This window comes from Hydra vulgaris, chromosome 05 (assembly GCF_038396675.1).
Source record: "Hydra vulgaris chromosome 05, alternate assembly HydraT2T_AEP".
Classification (NCBI taxonomy): Eukaryota; Metazoa; Cnidaria; class Hydrozoa; order Anthoathecata; family Hydridae; genus Hydra; species Hydra vulgaris.
Genome location: NC_088924.1, coordinates 3,641,959 through 3,664,000, shown reverse-complemented (window position 1 = coordinate 3,664,000; position 22,042 = coordinate 3,641,959). Strand labels below are relative to the sequence as shown.

Sequence of the window (22,042 nt, the reverse complement as noted above, 5' to 3'; positions counted from 1 at the left end):
TTTTTAAAATTAAATAGTATGACGTGAAATCGCACTCCTTCCTGGCCAAGCCTCTAACACACACACATATATATATACATATATATATATATATTTATATATATACACACATATATATGTATATATATATATATATATACATATATATACACACACACACACACACATATATACATATATATATATATATATATATATATATATATATATATATATATATATATATATATATATATATACATATACATATACATATACATGTACATATACATATATACATATATATATATACATATATATATGTATATATATTGGTATTCTGTAGAATCCCATGGAAGTTTCACAGATTTCTATGGATGAACCATGGTTTTCCAATAAAAATTGAAATACCATGGAATTTCCATGGGTGAACCATGGTTTGTTTTTTTCATGGTTGTTTTTGCACCATTTACACATTTTGGGTTTTGTTTAAAGATGTCATCGTAACTCATAGAGTTACAATCAGTTGAGTAAATAATATTTTTTGCATTTATCTTAATTTTGTTGTGTAAAGCTGTTTTTCTGTTTTTAATAAATATGTAAATTTTTATTTTTTATAATGCATCATATTTAATATGATTCAAACTAAAGATGCAAACATAAACAACTAGACATGCTTGCAATAGCTAGAATATGATAAATGTATGCATTTTATAATGCGTCATAATATGATACTATTAGAGATGTTGGTCTCGAGATGTCTCGAGACCAACATCTCGAGACGTCTCGAGATTTATATTTAAAAATGAAATTAAGTGATACTTAGATGTCTGTTTTACTGTCTATACTTTTTACTGTCTGCACTTTGATACTATTAAAGTACTTTATTTTTAACTATAGTTAAAGATAAAGAAACACATATATTTAAGTTACAAAAAAGTTTTAAGCAAAAATTGCAACAACAAAAAAGCAAAAAATTTTAAGTTGCAGAAAATTGCAGCTTAAATATGTGGCTACCATAGGTAAAACCATAGGGTGGGGATGGGACAATAGGGGCAATCGCCCTCCCTTAGATATTTTTGAAGTAATTTTTTTTTGCAAATTTATATATTTAAAAAACATGTTGTTTGAAAAAGTAAGTAAATTAAGGAGGCTGCTTGGATTGTTGGGATATCAATTTGTCGTAATTTCATTGTTACATAGATTAAAACTGTGTAAGACTAAATTATTCTAAAAAAAAGCTCAAAAAATTTTGTGATTTAAAACAGCTTCCTCCCACCTGCTACTTTATTAAAGTCTGGATCCACTGAATCTCAAAATTGCATCCCCCCTCCTCCTTCCTTTCTTCCTGGATAGTCTGGATCCATGGAATCAAAAAATGAAATAAAAACCGCCCTCCTCACTAGATGGTCTGGATCCACCCCTGGTGGCTACTACAGTTAAACAAAAAAAGCATAACATGTTTTCTTTTTGCCAGGGTTAAGTTAATTTCACAGTGTGAAGATCTTGCATCATTTTTTATCGGTACATTTTGATTTCAACAATAAAAAAAACCTGTTAGATTTCTGTTATTTTTAAAGACTTAATAGACTGCAACAGTGAACTAAAAATTAGCTATTTAGTAAAGTGCACTAAACATTGCACATTTTAACAGTTTTAACAAATTTTAAGTGCACTGTTTATTTTTTTTTTTAATTTGCTTTTTAATATAGAGTAATATGTATAAATGGTAAAATAGATCATCTAATAGCCAAATAGTGAACTTACATGAATAAGCACAAGTCTTGTTGTGTTAAACTTTCAAGAATTTAAGTCTTGCTCTTGTTCTTGTGAAAATTTTCAAAGTCTTGGTCTTGGTCTTGGGTTGACTTTTTGATGTCTTGGTCTTGGTATTGGTATTCCCAATGGGCACACGGACGTCCATAGTACGTTCAAGGACATCCAAAATAGTATGTTCGGACATCCAAAATGGATGTCTATTGGACGTACCAAATGCAACAACTTTCGTCCGTCCATTTTGGATCTATAAAGTATGTCCAAGGACGTCCAAAACAGTCTGTTTGGAGGTCCATAATAGACCCTTTTGGATGTCTTATGGACGTCTAAATTTTGTCTGTTCATTCAGCGTTTAATTTTATTCAGCTATAAAACTATAAAAAACTATAAAAAATGGAGTCTTGATATAAGAAATAAATTCTTTTTTTTTTTCCACAAAGCCTAAATTTAATATACACCTGTTTTTGGGATTCAACACAAGTGGCAACCCTCATTAGAATAATAAAAAGGATACTTCATAAATAATTAAATCCCAGTATTGACACAAATCATTACAAAAAAATAAAGAGTAATATTTTTGACAATATTAATATATAAATACAATCTAGCAAAAACATTATATGTTGGCTTGTTTAATATGTCGCCAATGGCACCCTCAATGTTGCTTGCATCATAACCAATTTTGTCACCAACAGTATCTAAAGAAATAATACTTTGCTTTTGAATTTGATTTCCAAAAAGTCAACAAACTAAAAGACATCTACAATAAAAATTTTTATTAAAATACTTGTTATTAGTTTTGGAAAGTTAAAAGTTAAAAAAAAATACTATATTAAAATAAAAAACAACCGCAATTATATTTGCAAATAATGAATAGGAGAAAATGAGCAATGTACTGTTTCACATTCTGCTATTTACTGCTAACAAAAATATTCCGGTCTTATAAAAGGTACAATAGGTACAAACTTGCATTCAATGCTCACCTTTTATGCATTTATGATAAGGAGTGCTTGTAAATTTACTTTCTTCTTTTCTTCCATCCTCGCTAAATAATAAATAATGCTTGTATTCCATAATAGCATTCAAAACATATTTAACTGTTTTCCATGGAGTCGCTCCTCCCACTCCTCTCATTTGAGTAACCTTAAAATTATTAAAATAAATTAAAAGCATGATTAAATATTGAACCAAATTTAAATACCATATAAAGTCACAACATATTGTGAGCAATTTAATCGCTTTTTTTTACAAGTTTTTATAAGTACTAATATATATATATATATATACATTTTAAATGATGACATCTTGTATGAGAGTTGAATAAATTTAATATATAAACATCAATAAATATGAATTCTCTCAATACTAATTTTTTAATTTTATCTAAGAAATTTTCACTAGATTATTGATACTAGCGTCTTCAGCTTTAATTACAAATTATTAATTAAATTACAAACAAACGGTAACGTCACTTTTTAATGGCTTCTTTAAAGTTTGCTTTAATTGGGCTTCTTTAATACTACGTAGATATAAAAAATATTTCATCCAGAATTGCGTTTTTACATATTGACCATCATCTAAATTCATACCTCCATTTTTAGGTCTGCATTTGTTGAACTGAATTTCAATTGCCTCTCAAACAACTGTTGTTGTTATTTTCATTTTTGTTTCGCCAATGTATTTTTGTTCACACTCGCATTCTATTAGGTATACTCCGGGATGGCTATTTGATGGTAGTTTTGTTTTGTTGCGTGAAATTAGCAAAGATTTAAGATTTGCACTAGATTTAAAGACTGCCCTGTAACCTGCTTTCCCAAAGATTTTTCAAAGTTTTGATGATAATATTGGGATCCACGGTAGTGAAATATTCCTTCTAAGATTTTTGGATCATGGTTTGAATTGGGCTTAACTTGAATATTTGTTATTGCTTTTTTTTTATGTATGTTCACCTTTTCGATTATTGGTTATTCGCATGTCTAAAAAATTTAATCTTTTGTTTTCATCTTCCAATTCAATTGTGAATTTGATGGCATGATGTTGACTGTTTAATATTTGTTGAAAGCGGATGGCATTATCTTTATTTGTAAATCTTGCGTGGCTATCATATACGTACCTGAAAAACAATTTTATTTCTAACGGTGGATTAGAATAAAGCGCAATGTTTATTGCTTTATTTTCAAAAAAATTGCAGGCAACCTTCCACAAGTACTACCATGAGTGAAAGTCCTATTGGACCTGAATCAACAAGCACGTGAATTTCTTCATTCTATAAAAAATAACATTTATATAAACACTGTTCTATTAGTGATTTTATTTCTGAAACGCTTAGTTTTGTTAGTTTATTTAAATTTGGGGAGCGCTCTAACATATCAAGAAGAGTTTTTGTAGCCTCTCCCAGAGGAATTGATGGATATAAATTGACAACGTCATAAGATACCTGTATTTCATCGTTTCATATATTCCAAAGTTTAGCTGTTTTTACAAAAGTTGACGAATTTTTTAACTGTGTTATGTTTTTATCTAAAATTGCTTGAAATATATTTACTAGATACTTTAATATTTCATAACTTGTCTATAAGTGTATATATATATAAATATATATATATATATATATATATATATATATATATATATATATATATATATATATATATATATGTATATATATATATATATATATGTATATATATATATATATATGTATATATATATATATATATATATATATATATATATATATATATATATATATAATATATATATATATATATATATATATATGTAAATTATGTTAGTGTATTTTACAAATAGAGTGCTCAATTTTCTTAAAGAACAGAGCAATAATTAATTAGTAAAAAACACTTATAAAAGTTAGATAAGTGTTTTTTACTAATTATATATATATATATATATATATATATATATATATATATATATATATATATATATATATATATATATACTTTTAGCTTTTAACTGTGGTTAGATTTAAGTTGAGCACGGTACTTTTAGGGGCATGGAGGGTATCAAACTCGGATTTTCTTGCTTAAAAAGCAAGTGTGTCACTACACCACAACTATTACTATTATCAATACAACTATTATTATTTTCACTAAAAATTTTACACACCCAGGCATCACTCTTCAGCAATAATAAAAATTGGAATATAGATTTTTATTATCAAAGTGATTGAACATTAGAAGTTACCTTGCATTTTCTTGCATTTGAACTTGTTTTTAAAATATTTTAAATAATATTAAATCTCTCAAACAAACTTATTGTTTTTTTTTTTACATATTGTCATCATTCAAAATAAAATCAACACTTAAATCCACTTTGTTCGATGCTTTTAAGTCTATCAAGGATTTGAGCTTGTAAGTCTTAAATCAGCTGAAAATTTTTCTGAAAATTTAAAGCAAAGTGTGTTGAAATTCTAAACAAAGAATAAAGTCAAAAAAATAGATACATGGATGCATTCATGTATCAACAAGATACATGAATGTAACAACATTAAAAAATCTTTTAATTTAGAGTAATATTTTTTTTAACAGTTTTATAATCATTGTTCCATAGTTGTATGACTATATATATATATATATATATATATATATATATATATATATATATATATATATAATATATATATATATATATATATATATATATATATATATATATATATATATATATATATATATATATATATATATATATATATATATATTATAATATATTATAATATATATATATATATATATATATATATATATATATTGATTTACCTTATGTAATAATAAAGCTCAAGTAATGTAAATCTTGGCTGAATCATTAATTATATAATAGACAAAGTGAACTATAACTTACTAGGTATGCCATCCTCCTCATCTAAATATAAAAATGATTATTCCATAAAGCTTAGGTTTTGGACTAGCCACTCTTTCTTTATCATTAATTTCAAGTTTTTCAGAAACTAATAAATAAAAAATTATAAACTAATATTCATTGTGTGTGTGTGTGTGTGTGTGTGTGTGTGTGTGTGTGTGTGTGTGTGTGTGTGTGTGTGTGTGTGTGTGTGTGTGTGTGTGTATATATACATAATATATAATATAAAATATCTAATAAATTTATATTGCATACAAAATTGATATTGAAAAATAAAGAAATGTAGTTCTATTATTAGTATGAAGAAGTTCGAATTTATTGATTTCAATTTTAGGAAAGATAAAGACTCATGGTCATTACTAATGACATTAGCTCACAAAATAAACTTTTTGAAGGAAAAATGTTTTGCCTGTTTGATTACTGTTTATAGTCCATATTCATTAATTAAATTAATTAATCTAAATAAAAAGATGTTATTATAGAGCTATATAGTTAAAACATAAGTTATAGTTAAATAAGTATATGTATATGTATATGTGTATATATATAAATACATATATATATATATATATATATATATATATATATATATATATATATATATATATATATATATATATATATATATATATATATATATATATATATATACATATAAATATATATTTATATATATATATGCATATATATATGTGTGTGTATATATATATATATATATATATATATATATATATATATATATATATATATATATATATTATATATATATATATATATATATATATATATATATATATATATATATATATATACACAAGAAACAATTGTCTAATAAATCTTTATTGGAGACCTCTGTTAATTTAAAAAATATATTACAACTATATAAATGTAAATCTCTTCAATTTATAGTATAAAATATTTAATAAATTTATATTGCATACAAAACTTATATTGAAAAATAAAGAAATTTGGTTCTATTATTTGTATGAAGAAGTTCGAATTTATTGGTTTCAATTTTATAATGAGCCCACAAAATAAACTAAGTGAAGGAAAAATATTATTATAGAGCTATATAGTTTAATCTAAATAAAAAGATATTATTATAGAGCTATATAGTTAAAACATAAGTTATTCGATAACTATAACTAAATAGTTAAAGTTATAGAATAAGTTGAAAAATTGACAACTTTTAAACTATGTTTTTTTAACCATTTTGAAAATATTTTATATTCACACATGTGTAAAAGTAAGTCCAATGGACATCCTAGAACAAACTGTTTTGGATTTGGATGAATGGACCTGAACAGTACATCCTGTGCCCATTGGGTTGAGTCATAATGTCTTGGTCTTGGCTTTTACAGTCTCAACTACATCTCTAGATATTATCTTATTATCATGCATTAAAAAAATGCACATGTTTATGATATTCTAACTATTGGCTTTGCTTACTTAGCATAACTTGCAATAGTATAGCAAGTATTTCGACTATCCTTATGCGTATGTATTACAAAGTGAATCAGTTTGATTTTTAATGTTTAATTGGTTTACTAAGAATATTTTAGTTTTAATATACATTAGATAACCAGTGTATAAGCTTACATTTACTTGACGCTTTATTTTGTCTTAATGAGATGAATAATGATGTTAATCGAGTTATACTTGATGAGAAATTAAAAAAAAAAAAAGAAATACTAAAAAAAGTACTTTAGAATAAGATCATGTTTTAATAAGAAGTTAAAGATAAAGTTAAGTTTAGCTCAGTTAAGCAGTGTATTGGATAAGATTAGATAACAAATGTACAAAAGGTAACTAGTGCTATCTTTTTTAATTTTTTTTAAATGGATTTTGTTTGCATAAAAATGTTTGAAGTTTATTATAGGGTAAATGTTAAAGTTTTAAAACACTTTATTTTAAGATAAATGTTTTATTCAATTTTAGTTCTGTTAAGTTGTTTTTGTCTTTTTGTTGACGCAATCATTCTAGTAGGGGTTTAGTTAGCGACCAAATCTAGTAGGCATATTTAATATGTTATTTCTTTACTATTAATAGCAGAAGTATTAGAATATGTAAATAATGGAATGATTTGTGTATAAATCCTTTTATTTTTACTTTATTATTTTATTTAAATTACTTCATTATAAGCAGACAGGTTTGACCAGCGGTATAAATTACTACATTATAAGCAGACAGGTTTGACCAGCGGTATAAATTACTACATTATAAGCAGACAGGTTTGACCAGCGATATAAATTACTTCATTATAAGCAGACAGGTTTGACCGGCGGTATAAATGATGTTGTTCATCATTTATATCATTTATAACATTGTCAGTTTTTATATGCATTTAATATTTTTAAAATTAGTTCAAAAGCTGTCTAATTATAATGGCGAATTGAGCATGAATTAACCGGAAAAGATATATGCGTTATCTTTAGGATTCAACTTGTAATGATGTTCCAATAAATAAAACTACGGAATTGTTTTAAATTATCAGAAAGGGAAGTTAATGCGCAAGATTTTACTTCACAGTTAAATGTAAACATATAAAAGCAATGTTTATAAATAATGCACTATTTTTATAATTATTTTTGTTTGTTTTAAATAAAATAAATTTGTAAAAATATAATATTTTTAATTTTATTTGTAAAAGTATAAAAAAATTTTGAATTTAATAGTGTCTGCATAAGTCCTTTTATTTTAACTTTATCATTTTATTGCATTATGAGCAGGCAGGTTTACTGGCGATAGAAATAATGTTTTACATCTTTCAGATAGTTCGGACGAAGAAGTAAGTTTTTTTTAAATTACCATTTATAACTAATAATATATTTGTTGCTGCCTTGTTCTATATAAATGTTACCAACATACAGGTAACATTTATATATGTACATAAGTTTTTTCATTTTAGCTTTATCATTTTATTTAAATTACTACATTATCACCAGACAGGTTTGACTGGCAATATAAATGATGTTTTACGCCATGCAGATAGCTCGGGCGAAGAAGAGGTAAGGATCTTATAATTATTATTTATAAATAATGATATATTCATTGCTATTTTTTTCTATATAAATGTTACCCAACATTTGGCAACATTTATATAAAACATTCAAAAAGTTGTGTGTTGATGCGTAATTATGAAGTAAATTATAATAGAAAGAATAAATAAATTAGTGAATAAAGAAAATTAATTAGTATGTATATATTAGTTTTATGATGTATTGTCTAGATTGGTGAAATAGACAATGATAGTAACTGTGGTGAAAACAATAATGAATATCAAAATGTGAATGGTAATTTGTTTGACGATTACTTGGTTCTGCAATTACAGTTGGCGATGCAATCCCACTTATAAATGGCCTTGTTATTTTTTGGACTAAATATGTTGTATTGATGATTCTTTTTAATTTGCTGAAGCTTGTTGTTGTTGTTGTTGTTGTTGTTGAAGCTTGAAGTTATTAATTATCAATTTTATATATACTATTTTTATCAAATAGTATATGTAAAATAATAGACATGCATATTGTTATATTTTCAGTAAAAATAGTTTCTGTAAAAATTGCTATGCTATTACACATGTAATGTATAAGAATATACTCAACGATTGTTGATTATACTCTTTTTATAATCTGTCTTTTTTTCAATGTCGAGTATACTCTTATACATGTTTAAATCTATTCCATGAAGGTTTATATTTTGAACGAAACCTTCTCACTGTTTAGCAAACTGACTGTAAACTGTTTAGAAAATTCGGATGATAGAATCTTGGGTAGATAAAAAAAAAGTTTTTTAAATTTAGCAAATGTCATTGACCGTGACAGAAAAAAAGTCGAAACCGAAATAAACCGAAATTTCGGATACTCGAATTTGGTGCCGAAACCGACATTTCGGCGAATATTTTACCAAAACCGAAACCGAATTTCGGCTAGTCAAAATTTATTTAAGTAGAAAAATTTATTTAAAAATGCAATTTTACATTTGTTGTTTTTTTGTACTTGTATTATGTTAGAACTAACTATACGTGTATCCCGAATTGAAATTTAACACATAAGTTAGCGGTATAAATTAATAACGAAATTTAACAACTAGCAGATTTACTCTGCAAAATTTCGGTTTTTACCAAATTTATAAAAAGTTCCGAAATCAAAATTTCGGTAACGGTTCAAATTGAAATTTCGGCCGAAACCGATACCGAAACAGAATTTCGGTCGATCACTACCAAGGAGGAAGTTGATCGGTCGGCAAATTTGGACACTTGCCAGCAAAATTAGATCTGTAGTAGGGAGTCGGCAAATGTTAGCCATCGAGGATTTTTTTATTTTATTTTAGTCGGCAAAAAAAATTTTCTAGGCTTTACTTGGCAAAAAATACATACGTTATCCACCCCTCCCCACTCTCTTTGAGATCTCTTCGGGACGGTCCTACCCAAGACAGTTTGCTTAACACTTTTTTCTAAATTTAAACTTACATGAAATAGATTTAAACATGTAAAAAAGTATACTCAACGTGAAGCGTTACTATTTTTAAAATCGTCCTTGTATCCATTTAAAAATGACTTTAACAATTTACTTACATGTTTTGAAAAGTTTAACCCATGTGCATTTATTTAGTTTTTTCGCTTAATTCCAGATTAAATTTGTTAGTTTTGAATCCTTATGTGTCTCGTACTGCCTTGAATTACCAAAATCCCGAGATCGCTCCCTGTTTTAAGTGGTTCAGAAGTTACGGGTTCACAGAAGTCCGTATGAGTTATTTCTCACTTGCTGGATTTCGATACTCTTATATAAAATATGTCGAATTAGTATATGAATTAGGGTAAACTGATCAATATCTGGCCACTTGGTACTAATTATTTAAATATATAAGTTTGAAACTTCTAATATAAAAAAATTAGTTTGAATATAAATAAGTTAATTTACGATAAATGTAGTTACATACAATTTTTAAACAGTCAAATTTGACATGGGTTTAAGCATCAATTTTTTATATGCCAGCTAAAAAACCTTTTTCTATTTTATGGCCATTTAAACTTAATTCTGACCACTTTTTACCTAATTCCAGCCATCGGCTAGATTTAAGATCGTTTATAAATTACGCGCTTTAATTAGAAAAAACTAAATCAAGAAATACAATCAATAAACCTAAAAACTGTATTGGATAGATTAAAAATAGCATATTTACGATCAAAATTAAGTAGAAGTTTGCTTAATCGCTAAAGATGTAGAAATAGAAAAGTCAACTTCTTTTTCAATTGATGAATTTGATTGATTAATACGTACTTCTATTTCACAATGGTTGTTTGATGCTTACGGTAAATCACTTGAGTTATTCCACACAATTCTTTCTTCATAGAAGATGTATAAGATCAATGATCAAGAAGTGAGAACATCGAGTTGTTCTCACTTCTTGTTAATTGATTTCTATGTGTAAAGAATTAAAAATATAAGCTTCAATGTAACGGCTTCAGTTGAAACTGTATTTTGAGGAATATATTATAAGGAAAGATGAATATATTATAAGGAAAGAATCAACAGGCTTAAAAACCAGATTTAATATTAATTTAGGTAAAAGATTCGCTCCAAGACTGCTCCATCAATCCGCAAAAACTTACTCCTAAAGCTAATTAAATTTTAAAATTCTTTTTGTAAGTCCTCTTGAGTGGGCCAAATACTGTTCTATCTCACTATTACAAGGCTGAAGCCAGTTGGAAGTGTGCGCAAATTTTTCAAAACATTGAGGAAAAAAAAGGAAGCATATCATTACAATTTAAAAATAAAAGCACACATATTGCTTAGCTTTCTAGAAAATTTTTCAAGTTTTTGAAATTATTTTTTTATTATTATTATTACTACTATATTGTTTTGAAAGTTTTATTTTTTTATGTTATTTAATATAAGCTTGTTTATCCTTAAATGTTAATATCAATTAGAATCAGATAAGTTAGTCAAATTGCCAGACTTAAGTTAAGTTGCTCTAGCTTGAAAGTTAATAGAAATGCAAAGCGTTTCTACTTGCCTTGTTTTTTTTTAGATAAGTAGTATTTATAAAAATATATTGATATTGTAACATTTAAAAAGTAATAACCTCATTGAAAAGTTTCAATATAAAAGGTTGTGGAGCTGATGACACAATCATCTTTTTGAAGAACTAATTAACTAATGATTTCTATCTTAACACTTTGCTTCAGTTTGGTATTATTACCTTTAAAATGTTTTGCAAAAAATGCGCATGAGTAATGCAGTTATCTAATTGTTAGTGCAAAATTGAATCACCATGATGATTACAATGCTATTGTGCTATGAAAACACTTATAAGCAACTATTCATTATTACGTTCTTCTTGGTATCTTTTTCATAAATGTTCAGCAAAATATAGAAAAGTTGCGTATAAATCACATTTTAATTTTGTTATCATTAAATACCAACATAGATTCTTTTGATAGATGATAGATAGATTATCTCATGGACTGTTTTAAAATAAAAAATGTGGTGACTAACTTAAATCTATAGATCATGTTGACCTTAAAATTCCAATAAACTATGTCTATTTTAAATTTTAAGGTCAACATTAAAAAAGTAAAAAAAAACCTATTAGAATGGGTTATTCTTTTTTCATTCAATAATCAATAAAGTTTGCTGTAAATCTTTGAGTAATATTTGTTCGTAATTTCTGAATTCAACTTTTGTAAAATTTACCAAAAAAATGTAACACACTGGCTAATATATTTTTAAACATTTGCTGTGTTTAAATTACGCTGATATCTAATAAAGAACTTGCAATTTGATAATGTAACTTACTAAAAAAGTTAAAAAGTAAAAACTAAAAACTAAATGTAACTAATTAAACAACATTAACATGTTTTAATATACTATTTTATTAATTAATTAATTACATTTAGCCAGTTTAAATTTTTCTTACTTGTTTACTTATTTAGTTAGTTACATTATCAAATATGTCAAGGGTGGGTTTGATTGGATTATAAAGTAAAGAGCACAAATGTTATGAAAAATATTGAATAAACTTAGGTACGTATGTCTTTAATAAATGAAGATACTTTGCAAAAAATATATATATATATAAATGTTTGTTTAAATGAATAAAAATGTATATATTTATATATATGAATACACTTTTTTATTATATAAAACACGATTATAATACACGATTGCGTGTATAAATAGTCTTTTAAGGAGTGAGCAAAAGCTTTACAAATAAATTGATACGTTCATAAACAACATTCACTTTTAAAAATTTTACATTAAAAAATGGTTAAACATTTACCTTTGAATACCTTAAAATAATTTTAAATATAGATATTGTTAAAAAATCCACTTTTTGAAATGAGTAGCAACGGAGTGCCATGCTATGTACGTAGAATAGTCACTTATTGTCATATTTCCAATATCTTTTTCACTCACACTCTCTAATAGTTTATGTACAACTTTAGATGGAATCACATCTTTTTCAAATATAATTTTGTTTAGATGCGCCATGAAAGTAAATTTTTGAAACTCGCAATCAGAATGCCAGCAATGAATGTGCGGACTTTCCCATATTAGTTTTTTACTACACGAAGGAGTATCCAGCTCGTTTATATACTCTGATGAAAAGTCCGGTATTAAATGATTTAGTGCAAGTTCAGCACCGTATAGTAAAGAAACCGGACGCCACCATTTTGGCCATTCTCCTTCTCGATTTTGCGTAAAATTAACTGTTTCAAGGCCAGATGATTTTGGAGTAAACTCGTTTATAAACATATATGCGGTTAGCTCTATTGTTTTTCTAGAAAGCAAAATAAATAAATCTCTTTCTCCGAACCATGTTGATCCTACACAATGAACTCCTCGATGAGTTAAACCTAGCTTTCCTGCAATATATCGTAGTCTAGCAATGTTAAATTCGGCGCAGTATCCCCCGTGTCCAGTAATAACACGTTTATTTGGTCGCCATAGCATTAAAGCAGGTGTTAGAAATACATCAAAATCTGTTCTAATTATATATTTATATGGCATTAGAATACTAAAAATATCAGTCCTATTAAACATCACAAATGAGTTTATTGGATTGTAAGATATATCGATTTCAAAAGGTTGTTCAATTGCCCAGCATACATTGCTAATTTTTAGATTATCATTTACTTGATTATAGGGTTGACACACAGTTTTAATATCAGGACAAACTGATGGATGACAAAAGACGAGTAAATCTACTTCCATTAAGTTTGCTTCGTTGCGGGGGTCTTTAAAAATATAACTTTTATGGTCTTGAATATACTTCCACGATCCAAACAGCAAAGCCAAAAAATAAAAAACTTGTGATTGACCTCGTGGTACATAACAAACTACAGCAATTCTGTCTTTTTGAAGTAACAATATAGAAGAAGTATTTGTTTGAAAAGAAGTTTTTGTGGGAAAATGAATCCTTGTAACATTTTTTATAAACGATTCATACAGATTTCGCGCGTAGAGAGAGTAGCTTAATTCCGGCCATTCTAATAAAAAATTTTAGTGAAATTGAAAATTATAACTTTTCTTATTAAATTCAAATTTTTTTTAAGGTTACTTAAGCTTACCTTTAGTATGAAAACGCCAAATAACAATGCCAGTTAGCGAAAAGATAACCGTGGCCATCACAAGTTTTCGAGAGACCGACTGCCGCGTAACCATCAGGCTGTTGCGTATTTACGAAAATAACCAACCCTGTGCAAATAAAGTAATACTTTAAGACTATTAAATTTAAGATATAAAAAATCACTAACGAATATATACGAGGTAAAATATAAAGGTGTTAAAACATTTTACGTTACAAATGTAGTCTTTAACGATAAGATAAAAAACAAAAGATGACAATTTGGTTATATCATAATTATATGATCACATTATAAAAATATAATATGTTTTGTACTTCAACAATTGCAACCAAAATTTTATCCAAGACTATGCTTAAAGTTTCAACTTGAACAGTAAATTATAGCATGGTTGGAACGAATGACATTTTCTGCATGTCTAGATCAAAGTGAGAAGTTGAGTATAAAAGTAATCTTTTGACTCATAAACTTTTGTGTTTATGTTTTTATATGTTTATGTTATTATATGCTTATTAAATATTAAGTTTATTTCAAACTAGAAAAAACAAAACAAAAAGAATAGAAGAAAAGTTTTCAGTTTTTTACAATGTCGTCAGTCGGCTATAAATGTCATCAGTCGGCTATAAATGTCGTCAGTCGGCTTTAAATGTCGTCAGTCGGCTATAAATTCATGTTAAACTAAACAGATTACTAAATTGACTTTTTTTTAACTTATTTCTTTTATGTATATCTTTAAATTCCAAAATTTTTTCTAAATATACTTTTTAAAATTTGAAAAGTTATTTTGATGATTATTAAAGAATTAAATCTTTTTTTTTAACTCTGAGACTCAAAACAAAGAAGTTTAAAATAAAAATAAAATAATTAAAAATTAAAAAAATCAGAAATAAAAAGAACTTTGAGCTTAATTTTGTTGTTTTGCAAAATTTACAGAAATAAATTTGCTACTTCATGAAAAGAAATGTAAACCTTACAGACGCACTTTCCTCCTAAGTTGAAATCATGATAGTTAATCAATTATTAATGTTTTTTTTTTTAACATTCAGTTATATCTGAACCTTATCATATTTTTCTGTTTTTTAGCCTAATCATTATATTCTCATAGAGAAATGGAGAAAATAAATGTCTTACACCAATTCCATTCTTTAAATGAATAAATTTGCGAATTTAACCCAAATTTCTTTTAAGCACCAAAAATGTAAATATTTTTATCAACAAGACATATGTTCTAACATTTAAAACCATTTTTTTAATAAAAAATAATGTATGTTTCGGCTAACACTAGTCATCTTCAGTTAAAGTTAAATATTTAAAATTTGATAAACTACCTATAAAGGTGTAAAAATAACAACACAAAATATAACCCTAAACGCTTACATGCATATGTAAGAAGCAAGCAGAGCGTCAGTAACAACATTACATCGCTTGAAACAGTCAATGGCAACATCACAACCGATACCGGCGATAGTCTATGTAAATGACGTCACTGCAGACACGCAGTAGACGTCATTTACACAGACTTTGCAATGGCGTTTGACAAAGTACCACATAAACGCCTTCTTCATAAGCTGAGAGCGTACGGTATTCAAGGCGCTCTTCTTGACTGAATCGCAGCTTGGCTAAGCAATTGATGTCAACGAGTGGTTATAAATGGCATTACTTCTGAATGGAAAGCAGTCACTAGTGGAGTGCCTCAAGGCTCGGTGTTGGGCCCATTGCTATTTGTAATCTTTGTAAACGACCTGCCGGACAGTATTACTCATCATATGAAACTGTTTGCCGACGACAGCAAAATAATAGGGATAATTAAAAAGGAGTCGGACAACATCACTCTCCAAGATCACGTTGACAGAGCAGTGAAATGGTCACATATTTGGCCTTGCATTTCAACGTTGAGAAATGCAAAGTAATGCATGTTGGGGGCGGATGTAACAAGTCAACGTACAAATACTCAATGTCAAACGTCGAGGGCACCCGTCGTCCTCTCGAAGAAACCGCAGTGGAAAGAGACCTTCGTGTGATGGTCTCCAATGACCTTAACGTTAGACCGCAAATAGAGTTAGCCGCATCAGTAGCAAATAGAGTGCTAGGGCGACTCAAAAAAACATCACGCAGTCTCAGTTTTTATTTATGGCGCACTCTGTATCTCACTTACATTCGCCCCCATCTTGAGTTTGCTGTACAAGCCTGGTCACCGCATTTAAAATCAGACATTGCCATTCTCGAGCAAGTCCAACATCGAGCAACAAAAACAATATCGACTATTAAACACATGACCTATGAAGATTGACTCCAACGGCTCGGTTTAACAACTCTTGAAGAACGCCGCAAAAGGGTAGATCTTATCGAGCAATTCAAAATCACTCGTAAACTCGAGCTTGTTAGTTTTGTCGTCCCGCAAAAAATTTCAAAAAGTAAAGATAAGTATATTCTAAGAGGCCATAACCATAAACTAGAACGTCAGATGGTAAAAAACTGCGAGGAGCGGCATAACTTTTTTTCAAATAGAATTGTCGCCCCATGGAATGCGCTTCCGCAAGAGGCAGTGAACGCTCAATCCATCAACGCTTTCAAAAACAACATAAGAAAGTAACTTTATAGATACAATTGCTGCTTTGTCTGTAGCTTCTGTATCTCCATGTTTGTCAGCATAGGGGGGCCTGGTGTAGCACCTCTTCATCAAATTATAAATAGATTATTGTATTTGTATTTGATCACTGAATAATAATAATAATAATAATAATAACATTCTTGTACAAACTAATAATAATATAATTTCAAAAATACAATAAAATCAGTTAAAAAGTTCATATCATACAAAAAAAAAAAAAGAAATAACGAAAGAATAGGTTAAAAAGATACGCAATATGTATAAAAAATAGCAGCTAAACAGAAAGTGTCGTTTGTACATGGTTAACCTGTTTGTTCATACCAGGTTTTAACTATTCTATAAAGATACTTTCTCTAAGTTTTAGCTCAAATTTGTTAGATGCCGAATCTAACACAGAAAAACACTTATCATTTATTTGTATGAAACAATTTTCATTAGCGTGGAGATGTTTATAGATCCCGTGGAGATGTTTATAGTCCCTATTGTAATGTTCAGATATCCGGGTCTTGAGATGGCGAATAGTTTTACCTATATAACAAGAGTTACATCATGCACATACGAACTTATACACCACGTACAATTTGAATTCTAGAGGAATAGGATCTTTAGAAGAAAAGAATTTAGAAATAAATATATATATATATATATATATATATATATATATATATATATATATATATATATAAACTATGAACGTAGCCACAAAACCCATGGCAAAGAAAATATCACTACATATCGTATTTATTGACTTTTCATATGCATTTGATTTCGTACAGCATGTGGTCCTTATTGAAAAACTCAGCAAATATGGCATAACAGGTTAACAACTTGCATGGGATCTTAATTAAAAAAACAAGTAAATAAAGGTGCATCAATTGCATACAAAATTTTTTGTGTTTTGAAAAATACATTTAAATCCTGAGAGCCAACGCTATGCCAGATCACATTTGGAATACGCAGTATGCACTTGATCACCATCGTAAAAAAAAAGACGCTTAAAGAAGTTCAGCGATGAGCCACCAAATCTAGGCACATAATGAAACGACAGCTATAAAGAAAGGTTAATCAAACTCAACCTAACTAGTCTAACTGTGCGCCGCCAAAGAAACAACCTCATACAAGTGCTCAGAATCTTAAAAGAAAATGAGCCAAGAGAGAACAACCTAGCAAAGAATTATTCGGTAATAGCGCACTGCAAAGTAATTTATTCAATAAAAGAAACATAACCTGTTGGAACTCTCTATCCGACAATACTGTGAGCGCAGAAAAGTCAATGCATTCAAGAATCGGCTGGTTAGTAATAAAAATAAGAATAATCTTATTATTATTACTAATCAGCTGTATAAGAGTGTCAATATTGTTAAATGATAGAGCTATTTATTTATTTATACAAAATGAATAAAAAAAACTTTTATGGGACTCTGAGCTTTATACGTGTCGGCAATCATCAGCCATTGTGTATCACAACATTGAGTAACATGCTAGTATCTTTTCTTCCAAACTAGACGGAACTGATTCGACCCTTTTTTTGCATGAGATCTTATTTTTCACGCGCGATTCTATATCCGAAATCGCGAGAAAACAAAACCAGAAAAAAGATCAACCTTACAATAATTATTATCACAAGAACCGCCAAGACTTATTTTAATAAATTTGCTGGAGAGCTGAGAAAATACTAAGCCTATTTGCGCATGCGCATTTGATACTTTTTTGTATTAGTCGGCCACGCCACTTGTCATTAAAATCTTTAACAGACTGGCATCGTTTTGCAATTGAAACGATATTATATTAGTATAATAGTCGATTTAATTATAACAAAATAAAAACAAGATATGGAGGTTTGTAGATACGTTAAGGATTTTTTTTAATGATAATAATATCTTCGTATTTTTAGCTTTTACAGATAAAGTTTTTTAAAATTATTTGTGAATTTAATAGCAATCACAAAATAATTGCAAATATTGTGTAGCATTTTTTTTTAAAATTTTTGCAATTTATATTGATTTATTTGCAGCCATCTGACGTTCCCGATGCCAATGCGACCGTCCTGTGAGTTTTTTACATTTGTGTTATTTGTTTTAACTAAATAATCTAAATAATTATATGCATCATACTTTCTATATTATAAAGAGAGAAATGTTTTGCAAAAAATATATAGATGAAAATATTTATATAATGTAGATATGCTTGTATGTAAATATATAAGTATATACACATATAGAATAGATATATATATACATACACAATACATATGAATTACTTTTGAAAAATTTACCATTACTACTTTTTCTCACAAATGCATATACTTCTCAAGCCTAAATCCTCAGACATCTTTTAAAAGGTTGACCTCATTAAAATGTTTTTTCGATTCGCTTGTGTATACTATTGGGTATTTAGGTCAGATTTTGGTCTCCTCTTTTATATATTGTATTTTCTTAATGCTTTAGTTTTTGATATAAGTACTTTATTATATTACTTTACACTTGTGCGATTAAGAAACTTTAAATCAATTATAAAGTTTTTAAAAAATAACATATAATGCTAATATTTTTTATATTTTTTTAAGATTAAGAAAGTTTTAAAAATTGTTTTAACCTGTTTTTATTAAGTGATATATTTATATCTATATATTTAGTTTATATATTTGTACATATATAGACTAATTTTTGTTAGAAGACTCAGTAGAGTGTAACAAAAGTCCACTGAGTCTTAAATGGATAAACTCAATCAGTGTTTACACATCAATAAAGAGTTCTGGTTGGAGGGAGAAAGAAGTCGAAAGTTAATTAAAGTTGCGATACAGTCTTAGTAGTATAATTATTTCAGCAGTAAGTCAAAATGGTGCTTTTTTTTGAAAAAGAAAAACTTTGAAATGTAGTTTATGACTTTTGAAAGCTGTAAACAAAGTGGATTACTTTCTTTAAAGTTGACTCGGTAAGTTTAAAACTGTTTAAACTATCAAAAATTAATCATAACAAAAATCACGATCTCTGTAAAGTAGTGGTTTTTTGAATACCTCAATACTATGTTTAAATATCAAAGTTTTAAACAATCTCTACTAGGGATATAAAATACCTTTTTGTAAATCTGCCAAAATTGCTACCAGTTCTAATTTAGACATTAATTCAATTCTAATCTAGAAAATTATTTGCAGTTGCTTCAAAAAACACAACAAAAAAGTAACAAACTAACTCTAAATATTGTTTACGAACTTTTCTAAACTTCCATCATTAGTTTGCAAGGCTTTGATTGCTTGTAATGCCTTAAAACAATATCATTTGATAGTTTTTTTTTAAAGTGGAAAGTGATTGGTTATCTTTAAGTTATGATAGTTAGTGTTTAGTTGCAGTATTTAATTAAAAATTCATGTTACTACAAAGACTGTTCCTTGAAAAATTATGTATTTTTGGTTTGTTCTCACTCCAGGTATACTATAACTCTTTGGTTATTTAATAATTATAAGTCTTGGATTTGATTTGAGTGTAAAAATAAAATTATTTTGATGAAAATTTAACCAAACAATAGTATTTAAAATCAGAAAATTTTTGAGACTAAATTTTTGAGACTAAATAGTTGTTTTTGTTTTAAAATGTTGAATAATTAAAACTGTTTATATTTTCTTTCGGCAGAAGAAAAAAGCTATATTAGTGGTGTACCTGTTACATTAACTTTAGGTAGCACTAATGGACAAAAAGCAGCCGATGTCAATTGTTTAGCTAACTAATAAAATGTTTTTTACTATGCAACATTTAAATACATTTGTTTATAGATGACTTGCTGAAAAAACAAATATTTGGAAAGTTTTCAGTTATAACATTGCGATATTTGTATGTTCTGTTAGGAAATTTATTCATTGTTTTATTAACAAGAAATAAAATATTTCGACAAGTTGTTGTGTAGCTAGTTACTCAAAAAGATGTAAAAACTATGGTGTCTCAATACTATCATCTACAATATAGATCCTGATAACTACACTAAGAAAATACATGATACCAAACCACCTAATAATAAATCTACTATTTCTAAATATTATCAACACAATATTTATATAGCAGAATTTTAAATTTTTTCCTTTCAATCAATGTAGCACAAAACTTAATTAAATTATTAAACTTGAAAAAATAAGCTTTACTTGAACAAAGTAAACATATTTCATTTCAAAATCTAACATCAGGCAAACAAAAGAATTTTTTTCAGAGTTAAAGGTTCACTTGCAATAGTTCTTGGAGGACCATCTTAATATCTGCAGTACCCCTGCAATAGTGTAATATCCTAATAATAATAATAGTAATAATACCAATTTTCTGCTAGAGTTATCAATCTGAAATTTGGCCGAATTGTGGAGCAATAAAGAGTAACCTACAAATATGTTTTAGAAAAAAAGTTTCAAGACTGTATTATTGATTGGATTGAAGTTTTTATTGCAAAAAAGATTTTATACCTAATGTTTCTATACATAATGTTCATGAATAGAGGAATTCGATGTATACAATGTTTCCCGTTAATTATATGACTGCCAGAATCACTTAATTTATTAGATAATACCATGTTAAATATGAATGCCTTTGATCATTTTAATATGAGTGTAGTTGATTAATGTATATATTCAAAGTGGCTAGCAAGTTTTCATGTTCATTTTCTATAACTTTTCCCTGACTCTTATAAAAATTCCCTGACTTTCCAAAAAAATTTATCAGAACTTTAACATACAAAACAACAGAAAATCTCACTTAGCCCTTTCAATTAGCCCTTTACTTTTACCCAAAAACATAAAATTGCTTCAAAATTGCTCTTGACTTTTAAATAATGATGTTATTATGAGACTTTAAAAATATATTTTTTGCAATCTTATTTTGGTTGTCAATTCAAATAATAACCTTAAGTTTGCAATTAAATCAATCAAAATTCCCTGGGTTTTACGTTTATTTAATTACCTGACTTCCAAGTTTCTAAGTTTTTCCAATGTTTTGCATTTATTTAATTACCTGAATTTTCAAGTTGCTGGTCACCCTGAATATTTATAAATAATAAAAGTAAATTTATAGAGAAGCATTATATTATTAATTATAGATTAATAATATAAATTCATTTTAAATAAGAGTATTAGTTTTAATTTGTCTATGTCTGGTTTAAAAATCTTTCCATAACCATTTAGTGCTTTTTATACTGAACTCATTTTGTTCCAACACAAGTGTAAATTTTTTAAA

At 27.3% G+C, this 22,042-nt stretch overlaps 3 protein-coding genes across 6 annotated transcripts in view; 2 read left to right on the top strand and 1 right to left on the bottom strand.

Moving 5' to 3' along the window:
- The first annotated feature begins 305 nt into the window (after positions 1–305).
- On the top strand, positions 306–9,262 carry LOC136080464 (uncharacterized). 2 transcript variants are annotated; one of them, XM_065797123.1, is made up of 4 exons: positions 306–504; positions 8,367–8,425; positions 8,583–8,645; positions 8,867–9,262. In XM_065797123.1, exons 1-4 carry the CDS (start codon positions 414–416, stop codon positions 8,990–8,992), a joined length of 339 nt encoding a protein of 112 aa, XP_065653195.1. In that variant the 5' UTR covers positions 306–413; the 3' UTR covers positions 8,993–9,262. The 2 variants fall into 2 exon arrangements, 1 of the variants encoding a protein (XP_065653195.1); XR_010638471.1 differs by lacking the exon at positions 306–504 and adding an exon at positions 8,073–8,172.
- A 3,458-nt stretch (positions 9,263–12,720) lies between these two features.
- On the bottom strand, positions 12,721–14,659 carry LOC136080463 (uncharacterized). Of its 3 annotated transcripts, none has more exons than XM_065797118.1 (3): positions 14,542–14,659; positions 14,210–14,336; positions 12,721–14,128 (listed from the first exon to the last, which is right to left on the bottom strand). In XM_065797118.1, the coding sequence occupies exons 2-3, from the start codon at positions 14,301–14,303 to the stop codon at positions 12,957–12,959; spliced, it is 1,266 nt and encodes a 421-aa protein (XP_065653190.1). In that variant the 5' UTR covers positions 14,304–14,336; positions 14,542–14,659; the 3' UTR covers positions 12,721–12,956. The 3 variants fall into 3 exon arrangements, with proteins under 3 accessions (XP_065653190.1, XP_065653191.1, XP_065653192.1); XM_065797119.1 differs by having other exon boundaries at positions 14,515–14,657; XM_065797120.1 differs by having other exon boundaries at positions 14,439–14,614.
- A 3,863-nt stretch (positions 14,660–18,522) lies between these two features.
- LOC136071797 (nucleolysin TIAR-like) overlaps positions 18,523–22,042 on the top strand; it is a 31,424-nt gene continuing 27,904 nt past the window's right edge. The window contains exons 1-2 of the mRNA XM_065797117.1: positions 18,523–18,673; positions 18,850–18,884. Coding sequence (XP_065653189.1) covers positions 18,668–18,673; positions 18,850–18,884 — 41 coding nt within the window. The 5' untranslated portion in view covers positions 18,523–18,667. The remainder of the gene's footprint in view (positions 18,674–18,849; positions 18,885–22,042) is intronic.